Source organism: Aulostomus chinensis, chromosome 1 (assembly GCF_037954235.1).
Source record: "Aulostomus chinensis isolate RoL2024-O1b breed Wild chromosome 1, RoL_Achi_v1.0, whole genome shotgun sequence".
NCBI classification, from domain to species: domain Eukaryota; kingdom Metazoa; phylum Chordata; class Actinopteri; order Syngnathiformes; family Aulostomidae; genus Aulostomus; species Aulostomus chinensis.
In genome coordinates this window covers 59,561,333-59,577,623 of record NC_141320.1, presented here as the reverse complement: position 1 = coordinate 59,577,623, position 16,291 = coordinate 59,561,333, and the positions used below count along the sequence as shown (strand labels likewise).

Sequence of the window (16,291 nt, the reverse complement as noted above, 5' to 3'; positions counted from 1 at the left end):
GACTAAAAACTGCACATTTATGGAGATGATTTCAAAATAAAAGCAGCTTAAATCTTGGCAAGCACTCAGTAATCATCCCATTTAGATTGTGGTACAGCAATAATCTCTCATCTGGAGGCACTTTCTTTATCTCTTTTTGGTTTCCCCAGATTTCCTGCAGACAACCGCAGGAGAAGTTTTAAACACAGCTCAAAAAGAAGCTGTAACAGCATCATCGTAGGGGCAAAAGTTTTTTTTGTTGTTGTTGTTTTTTTTTTCCCCAGCCAAGAAAATGACAGGCTGCATTTGAGTAACAGCTGCTCCGCTCTATTGTTGTAACGTAGACACAACCAGCAGGTTGGCATGGCATCAGGCTGAAAATGTGTTTAATGGCGCTTTTAGACGACCGCTTTCCATCATGTTTCAGAATGTATAAATATATGTCCTTTACATGTTTGCTAAATATTTCTAGCTTCACGAGAAGGAGCTTGGAGGTTCTGTGTTCGCATGGGGATTTTATCTATATAATATAGAAAAAAACAATCTGCAAACTTGAATATGATGTATCATTTATTGTGTTTATATCAATGTGCTGAAATAAGGAATCAATCGTGTGTGTGTGTGTATGACAGATCAGCCACTCAATCAACTCTAGGAGAGAAAAAAATAATATAAGAAGTCAAAGAAGATAGAAAAAGAAAAAAATTCTGCATGATTTTCAGCGAACCTGCACAAACCCCGTGCGTCTACGATGCAGACCAATCAGACATGCAGGCGTCGTGCAGCTGAATGTCTCCGCTTTGTCCTCAGTCGAATGAATGAAATTAAACTATAGCGCCCAAGCTGCAAGTGAACCCTTTTCCCCACCACACAACACTGACTGGAACTGGGGCACTGCAGCCAAATAGTGATTATGGGGGGCCCAGAAAGAATGTCCCCCGCCTTCTTTTTACCCTTCCCCCCAAGCTTGAGACCCCTCCATTCATCCTTTTTAGGAGCTTAACTGGGGTAAAATGACACATAAGCCAAAAAAAACTTCCTGTAAATCTTTCATCTGCGTTTAATTAATCCAAAACTTTCTTCATTATGCCCCAATATAACAGTGTTCTTTGTAGGATTAAAATATAGTATTAGACCATAATTGCAGGGATGCACGGGGAGCCGATTCACACTCGTACGAGTGGGGTGGGGGGTGGGAAAAAAATAAGTCCTGGATTAAGAGAGGTGAAAAGATAGTCAAGATGAAGAGGAGGAGGAGGAGGAGGGGAATGAGGCAGTCGGAAAAAAAAAGGAGTGTAGAGGTGCTCTTGTCTCAAAATAAAATGGAGGACAGGGTTTCTTTACACATGCCTACATATTTAATGTGTTGGCCTGGAGCTAGCTGATACCGTGGAGGTGTTTTCCTCCATGGTAGGGGGGGTCAACAACAAGTCTACACTGTCCAGATGCAAAATAAATAACTGCAAAACTGCTTTGTCTGTGTGTAAAATAACAATTTTGATGAAGTGGTCGAATGCATGAACTTCCTTGCATTTTGCACAACGCAGCCTCATTTCATTCAGTTAATATTTGGTTGATCACAAAAACACAGACACAGACACACACACATCCTCTCATTTGTTCCGTGGTTGAGTTGCTACAGGTCTGTTGTGGTTTGTTTCCCCCCTTAAACACACAATGTCAGTTCAAACACAGCAGCCAGCTGTTCCATGGCTGCCAGTGCTGGTGATGGTCAAAGTCCAAAGCCACAGGAAGTTGGAACGCTCTCTGATGTTGGCTACAGCGTGCAAACACACACACACACACACACACGCAGAAGTACACCGTGCAGTAAAACAGAGGTACTTCAAAAGTAGTTTGGAGGTTATTATAATTTTATCAGAGAGAGAAAAAAAAAAACAGGTTCACATAAACTGCTGTGACTCTCTCATAACTCCATTAGATAACCAGACTAACCCACTCTTCCCAGTACGCACTCCAGTGCACACAATGAAGAATGAATTAACACTGAAAAATCAATCTTCAAATTTGGATCCAGGCAGTTCCATAATTTCTCTGGCGAATGGCTTATTAGCACGAATGCATCACTTTATGCTTCTGAATCACACTTGTCTCTAAGTATCCAAGTTTCTCCACCAGGTTCTGCTTCTGCGGCACAAATCTGCTGTCTTAGAATGTTGATATGGATGGATCTTTATGGGGGCCATTCATAAATGCCCACAGGAGACAGACGCGCAGCACCCTGGTCTTCACCTGCTGCTGCTGGCATGTACCAAATGGACCGGACTGGCTTGGAATGTAGACTTGGAGGCACTATGTTGAAGGAGTGAGGTGTGTGTGTGTGTGTGTGTGTGTGTGTGTGTGTGTGTGTGTGTGTGTGTGTGTGTGTGTGTGTGTGTCAAAAGGGCGTTAAAAATTGCTGCGTTGGTATCAAATGCCAAAGGCGAGATTGCACACTTGCTTAGGTGCGCGCACGTGTTCGCATGTAGGGAAGTGCGGATTTGCCCGCGGCTCTGCAGCTGTGATTGTACACTTCTGTGAGGGAATCCAAGCTCTATTATCTGGCATTATAGTCAGGGTTTACCAAAACCCCATCTGTCACTGACGTGGGGCAGCTATCGCACACACAGAACGGGACACTCCATGCCAAACAACAACTGGGCCATCCGGGCCAACAGTGACCTGGAATGTGTGTGTGGGCCCAGCCCCAAAACTTGAATTAGTGGGGCTCTGAGGAAACTGCAGCCAGATAAACATTAGAACATATACATACTGGGGGTTGAATTCTTCTTAACGGCCTTCTGACGCTGCAGATGTCAATGTGAAATCAACACAATTTCACCTCATGCATGGTCATTTTTTCCTGTTTTGTGGCTCAGATTCAGGAACGAAGAATTGAGTTGTGTGATCAATGTCATTCACTGCCCCGCCCCCTTTCTCTGATGCAGTGTCTGTTGTTTCGGGGCGATGGGGTTGTGTTTGACTTTTATCTCAGATTTCTGACTTTTATCTCTGGTTTCTCAGATCGCTGTTTTGTCAATTCGGTCTCAAAGCCATCCGGGTTCCGGCCCGTCATCTGTGTCCTCCCGTCATCTCAGTCCAAAACTTGATTTTACTCATTCACCCAGTATATCATCACAGTTATTCTGACTGACATCTCAGACTCTTCCGCCCTAGATGTCATAATCGGCAATACACTCCCAAAAATGCACCCGACACGTTTGACATCAATCAGATTAACAGTTAGGTCACAGACCACCATACATGCTGAGATATCTTTCATGAATCGTTCGATATTTCTGTTTTACAAACAAGCATAAAAGCACAGTTCACATGTCAACCTAACTGTCCTTGGTTGAGTCCTGTAATTTTGGTACAGCGTAGTGGTTTCTCCCCACATGCAAGTCCACGGCCGAGCGTCTGAAATAAAAGTGATGATAGAAATACAGAACAATAGCCTCAGGCTTGACTTAGTGAATAGATGGTGGCATCATCATCTCAACAAACAACGCGCTACTGTCTGCAGTCTTTGTTGCCGTCACAACACACACAAACACACAACTGGATGAGCTTTCCGTGAAAGAAAACTTATTTGTATGAATGTTAAGAAAAGAAAAACCAACTTACAAATGCACCTCAACGTTCAGACCTGTGTTTTCATGGGAGTGGTCGACTCAGGCACCACCTAAACACGCCGAGCTGATGGGGTATTCACGGTAGGCACTCACAATATTATGGGTTTAACTCCCCAAGTCCTCCGCCCTTCCTCCCTCTGCACCATTAAAAAAAGAAGCAAACAGGCGGCCAAGCTAAGAATAAAGCCAACTTTTTTTCTTTTTTCTTTTTTTAAAGCTGCCTCTGGTTATAGCTACCAGTCATTACACTGTAGAGAACAAAGACAAACATCAAAACTTAGAAAGACAGAGTGGGGAGAGAAAAAAAGTGGCCAAATTACATACACAGAGAGAAAGAGAGGGATGGTGCTGATGTGTTTGGACTTGCACTAAAAGAAACTGACACAGTTTCTTTTAGTGCAATGATGCAATGAACCCCAGACCTAAAGCACTTGAAGGTGTTTTATAATGTCAACAGAGAAAGGCTTGATCTACCCACTGAAATCCTTCGGGCTGCACCAACTTTTTATTTACAATACGAGAAAGTTACGCCATGTTAATGATCAAAACCAAATTCCATTCCGAAAACAAGGATTTTAAAAGTTATTTGCTTGGTCGTCTTGTGAAAAGATATGAAAAAGCACAATAACCTTTTTTGAAATATTCAGCATGACAACGCGAGCACTTCTGCATTATTTTGATCGGTTTATTTCCATTACATCGCAGTGAAATATAGGTTGGAAGCGGCAGTAGACAGATGGATGTGAATATGCCTCGCATCCCTGCCCACAGCTTCATCATTTTTACTGCCCCCGATCCTCAAGATAATATCACGGGGACGAGCGCGACTTTGTTTCATTTTCAAACTGGACTTCCACCAATTAGGGGCAGCAATTGGTTTACTTCGGTTGATGGGAAGAACCTTTGGTGCACTGGATCTAGACTTCAGGAGATTGTTTCAGGGCACTCTTATCTTGGCTCGCACAGTGATTTTACCCCAATACACTGAAAGAGTATCCTTCTGCTTTTTTAACCACGGTAAAGGTGAGTAGGTCATGACAAAAGGTCAGCATCCCTTAACGGAAAGTGATCCTTCTCTTCCGTGTGTAAACCACTAAATCTGACATTATATCAGCACCGATGTATTAGCATGATAAATATGTTCTTTAAAAATCAATACGGATGATACTTCCTTGTTGCCATCCTCCCTTAGGGATAATTAAACATTCAGTCTATCCGTTTAATCCAGTTTAGCTCCCTTTATTGACTCTGTTCTCTTGTTTACAGTCTCCATAGTTGTTCTACACACTACTTGTTGTTGCTCTTGATAATAAGCCTCTTGTGGGGGACAATAAACTGCATGAAAAGTATCTTACAACAACAGGGCTGCTGTTACATCCAATACAGAAAGGCAAGATAGATATTCCTCTGAGACACACACACACACACACACACACACACACACACACACACACACACACACACACACACACACTGATCCCATTCACTTCCAGATTGCATTACGGGAGCTTAGCTGAGACTTGTCAGCTTCTAATCTTAACTTGGCAAAAAGCAATGTTAGGAAAGGTTGATACCTTGGTGCTTACTGTCTGTGTGAGTTTGCGAGTTTATCTGTGAGTGTGTTAGCAGCTTGTATAGTCTCATGACCATCTGCCAGCAAAGCAAACACCACACACACACACACACACACACACACACACACACACACCCGAAAGAACAAACATAATGGATAGTTCTCAGCAGCCATTGCGTACTATATCAAACAAAAACATCACTAAATGATGAAGTCAAGCAATGAATACACACACACAGAGCTTCACACACATACACACACACACACACACACACACTGCTGGAAAACACAAATAAGGGGGAGGAGATGTTGACATTCAAACTCTCAAAAGGGTTTTGTCCCAATGTTGCTCCCAACTGACAAGAGGAAACAGTGTTAATGGGACGAATGTGATTAACATGCTGTCAGCGTGCTTGGCTGTGTACTGTACAGAGGATGAGCGCTCCTTCAATACACACACACATAGCACCTCAGGACAAAACACACAGATTGCATTATGTAACTGATGGATGGTGATGCTTTCAGCAGGAAAAATGTCTTGGGGCATTTAAACCAAAAAAACAAAACAAAACAAAACAATGTGGATAAAAAAAAAGTCATTTTTATTCATATACTGCTGCTTTCCATGTGAAGCTGATGTGCAGCTGGTAACAGCTTGCTTTGTGTGCATGTGCGTTTGTCTAGCGATACTTGGGGTTCATTCTTGGCTCATTTTGGACTCGTGCATTAGTGGATGTTCTGACCCTTGACCTCAATTGTCAACCTCAACTGTAGCTGCCATTTTTTTGCCCGGCAACTGATGTGTGGAGAGGTAGTGTGTTTTTCTGTCTGTCTGTCGGGACTGACTGATTGATTTGAAAGAAACTTGCAGGATGTAGAATGAGCCAAAGGAAATACATTTTGGGACAGATCCATTTAACATAGCTTAAAACTGAAACATTCTTAATTGGCTTTGGTGTGTAATAGTTCAATCAACAGAGTATTCATCTGGGGGTGGCAACTGTGGGGGTTTAAAACTCCAAACTTGGACTAAACTTATAAAACTGAGTAAGCATCTCGTTGATTGGGCCCCAGCGTTGCCAGACTGAGCAGTTTCCACCCATTTGGGCTATTTTTGAATAATGTGCATGGCCTGGTACATAATTCACATTTATTTGGGCGTTATTTCACACATTAGCCTTACTGGTGATGGATCAATTGTCTGACAAGCCCAGGTCTGACCTGAAGCCATCTTGGGAACCACGTAAGTAAAACTGCAGGTCTCGTTGAGAGAAGACTACAACAATGTCTGATAAATATTCTTGAACCACAGAGAACCCATTTGACTTCTCGAAGCTTTCTCCAAGTGACATCGAGGGAAAACTCTTCAAACCCACAACAGATAAGGATCTATGTCCCTCCTTCGGATAAAAAGCAAGATTTTGTGGGATACGTACATGCATGCAGTTTTGTTGCCCATGAACACAGGTGAAAACTTAAACAAGCTTTACTTTTCTTTACCTGTCATCATCTTCAGTTGCAGCCAAAGCCTGGTGATATCATGGCAGAGCTGAGACACTCGGTTCAAAGCCATCACTTTGCTGGGACATGTATGCACCCCGCCACACACACACACACCTCATACACATTTACTGGCCCACACACACAACTTTAAAACACACAGCCACATGTTGTCAGAGGGCATCGCGGTGGAAGTTCAAGCAGCCCATTCTGCTGCAGCTGAAGGACTGCAGCCGCTCACTGAGCTGTCACCGCGCGGTGCAGCAGCGGCAGCGTCGGTGGCGGCAGAGCTCACACACCCCTCAGCCCTCCCCCTGTGTGGGATAGACAAGCAGGAGGAGCTTCACATGATCCGCCTCCACCACCACCACCAGAGTCACATTTCACAGTTCTCACAAGCAGAGCAACACAGGACAGAATGTAGACGCGACTACACTTCTACAAACCCTTTCCAGAGACAGCAAATCATGATAAATATGATGGATCATTATCAATCTATACATCGACAGGTCTTCAGCTGATGAATAAGATTATAGCTCATGTGAACATTTCTTTGTTTTGATCAGTATGAATGAGCAGACAGCAAAATGCTGATGCCAGAGCGCTCATGAAAGTCTGTTGAGTTGCTCAGATATTTAGGGTTCCATATGTATATGCAAACAAATGTGTCATTTAACAGTTAGCAAAGTGCGTGCTCATGTGGGTGCAAAAATAGAGATTTTTTTTTTTTAAATAAGACACAATTTTTTGCTTATTTCATCCTGACCTTGCCACTTGCCAACAAGTAGTCATCTGTTTTTAAATATTTTTTTCATCATTTTCCTTTGCTACGAATGATGCACTTTCCATCTTTCTCATATATTCAAAGCGTATCAGAGAAAAATCTTTCCTTCCTTCATTTTGTAGCACATGCGTGAACACACACACACACACACATACACACACACACACACAAACGCACCCCCCCCCCCCACACACACACACACACACAAACGCACCCCCCCCACACACACACACACACTAGTGCCACTAAAGACAGCAGGGGGACCTAGCGTGCTACACACAAACAAGAGCTAGTGCCAGTGTGAACAGACCCTCAGGATCACTTCACTAGGGGATCTGTTATGCTCATTTCTAACTGATACCATTGCAGTATTTCGTATGACGACATCTTTAGAATAAATGAGGAAAAACGAAGTAAAAACCCTTTGAAAACAATACCGTCTCTTGAAGGGGTGACCAAAATATCTAGAGCTTTTTACTCCACATATCGCATTCTATCGAATCAAGACATTAGGAAATTCATAATGTTCTCTCCTGTATCCTATTCTCATTTGTTTCCACACAAAAGACAAGGAAAGCTCTTAAAGCCAGGAGTCTTTCTGTCCTCCTGCAAGGTTTTACTGCTTCAGTGTAAATGTTTCTCCATGAACAGCTGTCTCTGCTTCCCAGGCTCTGACACTTACAAGGTGTGGTTGTTGCTGAGTGGGAAGTACAAACAGCTCATAGAAGAACAATATTTAGCCACGAGATGCTTTAGGGGTTGACTGGAGAAAGAAATCCAAGTTTCAAAGTGCCCGGAGCAGTTTTGTGCTCCTTAAAATTCAAAAGGTACACTGTGAGGATTTTATACCTTTGTTAAGTTTCAGTTTAATACTCAATAAACAGGTTAATTTTATATAAAGAGGATACAGAACAAAAACTAACTGGTGAGGAACGTGTTTTAATTCACTGGTTTCATTAAGATTAAATGGAAACAGGACAAAAAGATGGTAAAGCATCATCATCCCCAGAGGTCGGCCATTCTCATCTAAAGGGAAAATGCTTAGCCATTTAAAAAGGTCACATCTCATCTCTAATAACTCAGACCTGCAGTTAAAATTCAAATGAAGACATTAAACTTAAGACGCTGAACAGGAGACGTGTCAGACATTAAAAATAACAACCAAAAAAAAAAAAAAAAAAGCCTGGCTTTAAATATGAGGCGATTCAAGAGTTGACTCTCAGGTCAACATCATAGGATCTATATATATATGTGTGTGTGTGTGTGTGTTAGATTCTGATGATAGAGCACATCAGGACAGGAAAAGGCAGAGAGTTTATAATCGTTCATTTCCTGTCTGGAGCAGTTTGTCCACCAGCAGCTCTGACAGCAGCTTCCTTTGCTGGACTCCCGATCTCAGTCTCACCGTGAATATTTACATTTAAATGTTCTTTTCACTCAGGGAGCAATAAAACCCCTTAATTTCTATTCAACAAGCACGATTTGACAGTGTTGCGATGCTGCTGTATATGGGGTTGAAATGATATGGTATATATATCCTATTTTCAAAATAAGACTCAAACAACAGAGCTGTCCAACAAATATTGTGTGATATATTATCATGAAACAAAAAAGTTGATTTCAAAATAAAATTTAAATTAATAATGATGGTTGAAATAATTCAAATGATGTATTTTTTAAATCCTTCCCATAAAGTCATTTACAGAGGAGGATGAGGCCCGGAAAATGTATGAATACGATGGGAAAAAAAGATACAAAAATCAAACATTTCTGAGTCCAAATTCTACCATTTGATGTAGAATTCTTCCAATTAAAGTATTTTACTCAAAAAATCCCCAAAACAACCCAAAACCCCCAAAATACCCCAAAAAATTATAAATGTGGCCCTAATGCTGTTCTGTTGACTCTCATGGACTGAAAACAATAACTACAACAGAAAAAATGTGTTAGTGCATTTACAACACACACGTACACTCACAAACACACACACGTCTGCATTGCATCCTATGGAAACACGTGCCCATTCACACATCATTCAATGTTTTAACCGTGTGTGTGTGTGTGTGTGTGTACACGGGATATGAAGGAGACCTGTGTGTGAGGGATGCGGTGCAGACTAGAGCTAGAATAACACTCTCACACACACACACACACACACTCACACACACACACACACACACACACACACACACACACACACACACACACACACATCTGTCACAAAGACGAAACCCTATTGACTCCTTCCGCTCCAGGATCAAACGCTATTGGACGTCTTTAGCGTAAACAGGAAGACACCAATTGAGAAGTGACTCACAGTCCAGAAACAAGCAGCAGAGACGATGGAGGAGAACACGAGAAGGTGTGAGAAAGTCTGAATTCAGATTATGACAACATTTCCTGGCTTGATTTAGTATTTATTCCAGGACAAGCCTCCTATGGACAAGCATCTGTCACTTATCTCTGTTGTTTCCAATAGAAACAACATGTCCATTATTTATTGTTTACAACCCTCAAAGCGCTTCTCCTAATTTATCACGTTGATGAATCAGATTATATTAAACATATTAGATTATTGTCTCATATAATAGAAACATTTCTGTATTAGATTATGATCCTGGTAGAAGAATTAACAATTAAAGACCAGTGCCGGCAAATCAAGCAATTATGACCATGTCTGAAAAAAATTCAAATATAACTAAAACTTCTGTGAACACAAATAACTGCAATACCACATACATGTGATAAAACTGTACCTCTTTTGCACGGAAGCCTCCCAAAATATTCATTTTTAATGCCAGTCGGTATAAATAACAATAACAGCATTGCATCATCCGCAAACAGGGAGAAAGCGGAGAGTGAAAGAAGGCTCCAATCGAGCTGCTCATAAAAGGAGACATTCCTCCACTATAATATGATAAACTTCTTCTTCTGTGGTTTAGTCTGAGCAACGTCTGACCACACGCAAATGGAAAACATAATGAGTGATTTGACGGCGTCAGTTTAAGGACTAAATTAAATCTGCCATGATAACTTGCGCCTCAATCACACTTAATAACGGGTGAGTTTTTGGCTCGACTTCACCTCTGAGGTTCAGGACTTTTTTCCTCTCGCGGGGAGCGAGGATGAGTACCCATTTAAAGACGTGAGTGTAGTTCTGTAATAAAACCATCAAAAGACACACAAATGAAAAAAAAAAGTCATTAAAAGGAGTAAAAATAGACATTAAAATTGTTGCCCGCCCCCCCCAAAAATAGTTGGCATCCCTGCTACACTTCAAATATTTGGCAGTAAAGTAAGATGTTTGGGTTCCTTCACATTTTAAACCAATTTGCATCTAATTTTTGAATCTTTTCACTTAACTGACATGCATGAGCCAAACCGCATGATCTGTAACCAAATCATACCTGCATCGTAAAGCCAAGCCAAATAAAATCAGATTCTTATAGCTTTTGTTTGAAAAGGCAATACATTTTCACACGGGCAGGATCGGATCACGTCAAGAGAAAGAAGAAGTGTGACAAAGATACAAAAACCCCAGTTATAATCGAGGGAAACAGAAACCGCAACACTGGTGAGATTCACACTAAAAGAAGAAGTTTCTGTGCATGTCGAGGGAAGGCTGCCATCAGCCACGATGGACTTGTTCAGGGGGCCACCAGGGGAAGTTCGGAGCAGCTGACCGCTGCCAAACCTTATGACTCTGACTGTGCATCAACGTTAATTCCCAAAATAAAAGCAGGAGAACTCCTGATCAGTTGCAGTCGTTTAAATCCGGATCTATTCATTTGATCGTATTTCGGCAACGTTGCAGAGCAAATTTAGGTTTTACCTAGACGCGAATCGCACAAGTAGGAAATTACATATAAACAAAGAATCACAAATAGTCATTTTATATAAAATATTGTGTTGATTAAAAAAAAAAATCACAAATTGAAGGGGAAAAGCTGCCCTGAAAGCTGGCGATACTCCAACTTCTACCAACAACTTTAGGAATATACGCAAAGAACGGCAGGATTTAGGTGCCAGATGTAAGTTTATATCTCAAAATGAAAGGAAATGTATTCAACCGATACAGTAGCAGTCAGGATGATTTGATCAGGCCTCTTGAACAGATTCAGTGAAAATAAACATCTCTAAATACAGACCAAAGCACACGAGGACCGGAATAGACCAGAATAGACCTGACAGTCAGGAAGATCTAACAATCGAACCCTCCTCACACACGTGCAGACGAGTCTGATGCAGACGCTAACACACCTCTCCTCCTTGCGACACAGTCTGTCAAGTAATTCTACTACCGTTTATAGTACCACCTTGAATAAACAAGGATGTAGAACTGCCTTCACTATCACTATTCTGAATGTACTTTAGCCTCCACGGAAGAATATACATTGAATTTTTAGTATTCAGGTGGGAAGTAGTCATTGTCAGGCAGAAATAGTCATTTTCTGCATATCTGTATCTGACAAACCTTCATGTGAATGACAATAAGAGATTTGGAGATTCTTCTCTCTTAAATGGGGATGAACAAAACCAGAGGAATACTTTTTTTTTTTTTTTAAAGGAAAGAAATGGTGAAAACTGTACATAACCTCTGTAACAGCTGGATTTACTCACCATGACAACAGAAGAGGATGTTTTAAGGGTGTTAGTTAGCGCATTTGTGATTGGAGAATGTTTGTAGCAAGAGTAATGGCATAAATCAGACAAATCTCATGACCTACTTATTCAAAGTGGATTAAAAAAAAAAATTAAATTTAAGATCCTGATTGAAGAATCACGCAAAAAAAAAAAAGGATGTTATGTACTGTAGCAGCAAGCGTAGACATTCAAAAGGCTCGGAGTCATTTATAATCTTTCCTTTAAAAGGTTACAGCCTATTTAAACATTTGATTTCTCTGCCTACAATAAATATCTGCTCGTACATGCAGTCACACACTCACTCTGCAGTTGTTGACAGCACTGGGTGTATCTGTAGTAGCTCTCCATCTCCTCCAGTGAGATGCACACCAAGCTTTCTCCTCCTGCACCTCCCTTCATCCTACTCTCCTCTTCCTCCCTTAGCATCTTCATCTCCACGGTTAGAGAGAAACCCGCATCATCCAGCTCTCCTCACTCTCCCTGTCTCTGTCTCTCTCCCACAGACACACACACACACACCTGTCAAAGTTTCTTGTGTGATTAAACACCACTCCTCTTTCTTCAGTCCCTCCCTTCTGTTGTTTCAATCCGCAGTCCAATTTCTGATGAGCAATCCCTCTGATACATCTCAAAGGCTGCTTTGTGAAAAGATCAAGTTTCACCATATCTTTTTTTTGGGGGGGGGGGGGGTAATTTTGCACACATTCAAAGTCTGCAACCTTCTTTGCAGGTTGCAAAACTGATCCCCGCAGCTCGTGCTGCAGCTCATAAACTGAAGTGACCACAGTCCAGCTGTAGCCCCTCCTCCTGCGCCCTTCACTTCCTGCTTGAAACTGACAAGCATATCAATCTAGAATTCACAGAGCTTGACGACGGCTTTTTGTTGCTTTAATTCCCAGTACCACTGATAAATTAATCATCGAGTCAGAAGCAGGCCTGAAGGGATTACTTTGTTTAGTTAGAACGCTCAAACAGGCACGTACAAAAATCAACCTCCCATTTACTGTCGACAAACCAGGATGAGTCCCTCTGTCCTGGCTGGGTTCATGTTTCAAGACATGCACAACTATACAATCTGGATTTGCTTCTCCTAAACAGCCCAACAAGTGCAGAAAATCGTGCACTCACCTGTTAGTTTGCTGGTTTGCGCGCATTTATGTTGCTTTCCTGCTGGTTGACAGACACAGCAAAGGCTTGCCGACATGCTATCTGCCTGGTGAGCTGGCCTTTCTGCTACTGAGGCATAAAGTTTATGATCACTTAGAGCCGCTTAAAGCAATACTACATTCAGAGAAGTAAAATTACAGAAGGCCTGTGTTCCTGTGAATAAAATACCAAATACCGTATATCACTTTGTCAGAAGCGCACACACTTTGAACAATGACGGCGAAACCACAAGGAAATCCCGCCATCCTGTCGCACTGATTTAAATACCAGACACCACATCGATGTCCGGACAGTTCCTTCTTAATACACACCTGTACCTCCACTATCACGCACTAACCTGCTCTCCAAGTCACCCGACGGCGGATGTTATGAGCGTGTCGGGTCAGCAGGCTGATGGATACGGAGAGATTCTCAAGCAGACGAATCAACACCTCTTGACCCTCCTGAATCGACTCCAGAAGAGACATGGTCTCATACCAGGAGCCTGCGTCGACCTCCCCCTCCTCGATATGCGTGTGCTCTTTTGATTATCTCACTTGGTGTCTGCTCTGTGTTTATCAGAGGAAGAGAAGGGTGGAGGGTGGGCTAGGACACCCCCCCCCCCTTTTCAATTCAAGCTTGGAAAATGGGGGTGTGTCCGTCATGATGGGGGGATGAATGATAAGGAAAATTGTAAGTGTGTATTTATGACATGCTATTGTTTTTCTTTCTTTAGCACATTTTGTTCAAATTCAAGCACAATATATGCTAAGGAGTGTGTGCACGGACGACAACCCTGCATGTTTAGAGATTAGAGAAGAACGGAATTGAACTAATCAGAAGAGAGGGGCAGTGTTGAGAAAAACACTCATGGAAAAAATGATTAGGAAAAATTAAGGAAAAAATTGTGCGCTATTTTTTTTACATTTTAGCATAATTTTGATGCTCTACCAACTTGCTTGTGACTTGTGAATTAGGAAAACGTTGCTGCTTTCATTCCTCCTCCGAGCTCTGCATGTTCAAGCTCACCAGCATGACTCTCCTAAATTATAGTGTTGCTTTCAGGTACTAGGGGCTCCCTTGGGAATTCTCGGTACAGAAATGTCACAACAGTAAGAATTGGACATTTAAGGAGGAAGCTAAGAGGAGGCGCCAAGACCAGATACTGTTCGTCACTCCGTGTAGCGCTAGCCGTTAGCATTTCAACACATGAATCTCAAGCAGGAAGGATGTCACAGGAGAAACATGAAGTTTTTCCAAATCAGCTGCTTCACTTCCAACGATAGTGCGGTACTCTGCCAAGTTGCAAATCAGCCAGAGTCCTGTATGTTACCACCTCTACCAGCAGAGGTCGCTGTTGTTCCGTAAATGCTGCTTTAATATTCAAGCGATTATTTTGTCTGACAGAAGGTCTTCTGAGCGCGGCATTGTTGGGTTTAGACTTTCCCTGGCATGACTGGTGAAGAACACAAAATAACACTGCTGCCATCCTTAAAAGATCCCTCGCCTTCCTTTAGACTATCACATTACCTTTACTTCCCCTCATTTATCGTCAGACAATCACACAAACATCCCCCCCCCTTTTTTTTTTTACTTCGAAAAGGTAGCAGACACAGGCTGTCATGCACTTCTCATTATGAGGCGCTCGGCATTATTAGATTCATTAATTCGTCAAGCAAGGAGTCGCCCACCAAAAGATGAAAACCTGTGCCCTCCTGCTCCTCATCCTGCGCCCTCATATGGCTGTTAAATCTATTTATTCTGGGTCATTCTGTTCCTTTTTCTCAATTCCCCCCCCCCCCCCTTCAAAGTGAACACTAGATTTATATATTCAGCATTGTTCATATGTTTGTCTAGTCATGAGATGAGACGCAGCGAACCAACAGCGCGCGGAACAACCTGTCGCTCCATGCGCTGCTACCTAAAGGACATTAAATCTGGGGTAAATTGCCACAAGATCAGCAATGTGTGACTTTGAATGCAGCAGCACTATAGGATTAGAGTGGAAGTATCGCTGAGGGCCATTCCATTCTCCCATCCCCTCTCACTGAAGTCACACAAGATTGAGAACTGGACAAGCAGCGACATATTTTCAGAGATAGAGTTTTTAATGCTAATTTTCCTCCTGCTGCTGACGATTCGTTGTCTCAGGTTGCGTCACAGTCATCCGTGTTTTACGAGATATTTAAAAAAAAAAAAAAAAAAACCTGACTAAAACTCACACTGGCATCAATAAGCTAATATTGGGATGCCGTGTTGTTGCATCGGATGAAGCACAACCTTTTTTTGGTGCCATTTTCTAAATTTAAATACAGAAATTTATCGGATCATCAAAAAAACAGTTTTACTTTTCCAAAAAAAAAGCAACGCATACGTGCTGATGAATTGCACCTTAAGGCATTTACTGACAGTAGCAGCATCATTTTTAAAAATGACACTGTACGGTAAAGGCATGCTGATTATCTAAAAATGTCATCAAGTGGCCCAGTTTATGTTATTCATGACTACCTGGACAGCATCCACTGAAACGCAACTACTGTAAAAGGAAACTGACAAAAGCGAAAGCATCAAACAGATCAACTTCTCTATCAAAAAGCTGAACTAAGTGTGTGTGTGTGGGGGGGGGGGGGAGTAGTTCCACACCGGCACTTCAACCCATTAAAAATGGTTCCGTGTGTCAACGATGAAAACCACAATAAAAAGGTGGCAGTTCTTCCGAATCTAACCTGCTAATCTCTGGACCAACTGTCACGCATGCAAAGCAGCCTTAGAGTGTATTAAAAGAAAAAAAAAGAAAAAAGAAGGAAATCCTCAAGCATCCTAGAGTAGAAAGAACTGCAGGGACCCCTACCACTGATCGTCGACAGCACCTCAAGCGTTTGCTGCAGTTCCTCCGGCACAGACAGCTTCTCTCCCATTCTGGTCCGGGGACACTGAAAGTCTGCAGTCTTTCCTCTTCACATGTACCACGCTACTCCTAAAACAACAACAGCACAAAAAAAAAAAAAAAAAAGTACTAGAGATTACTAG

The 16,291-nt window shown here is 42.0% G+C and overlaps 1 protein-coding gene across 2 annotated transcripts in view; it reads right to left on the bottom strand.

Moving 5' to 3' along the window:
• mcf2la (mcf.2 cell line derived transforming sequence-like a) overlaps positions 1 to 12,636 on the bottom strand; it is a 32,832-nt gene extending 20,196 nt beyond the window's left edge. For both annotated transcript variants that reach the window (XM_086183064.1, XM_086183146.1), the window contains exon 1: positions 12,418 to 12,636. In XM_086183064.1, coding sequence (XP_086039190.1) covers positions 12,418 to 12,547 — 130 coding nt within the window. In that variant the 5' untranslated portion in view covers positions 12,548 to 12,636. The remainder of the gene's footprint in view (positions 1 to 12,417) is intronic.
• Between the last annotated feature and the right edge of the window lie 3,655 nt (positions 12,637 to 16,291).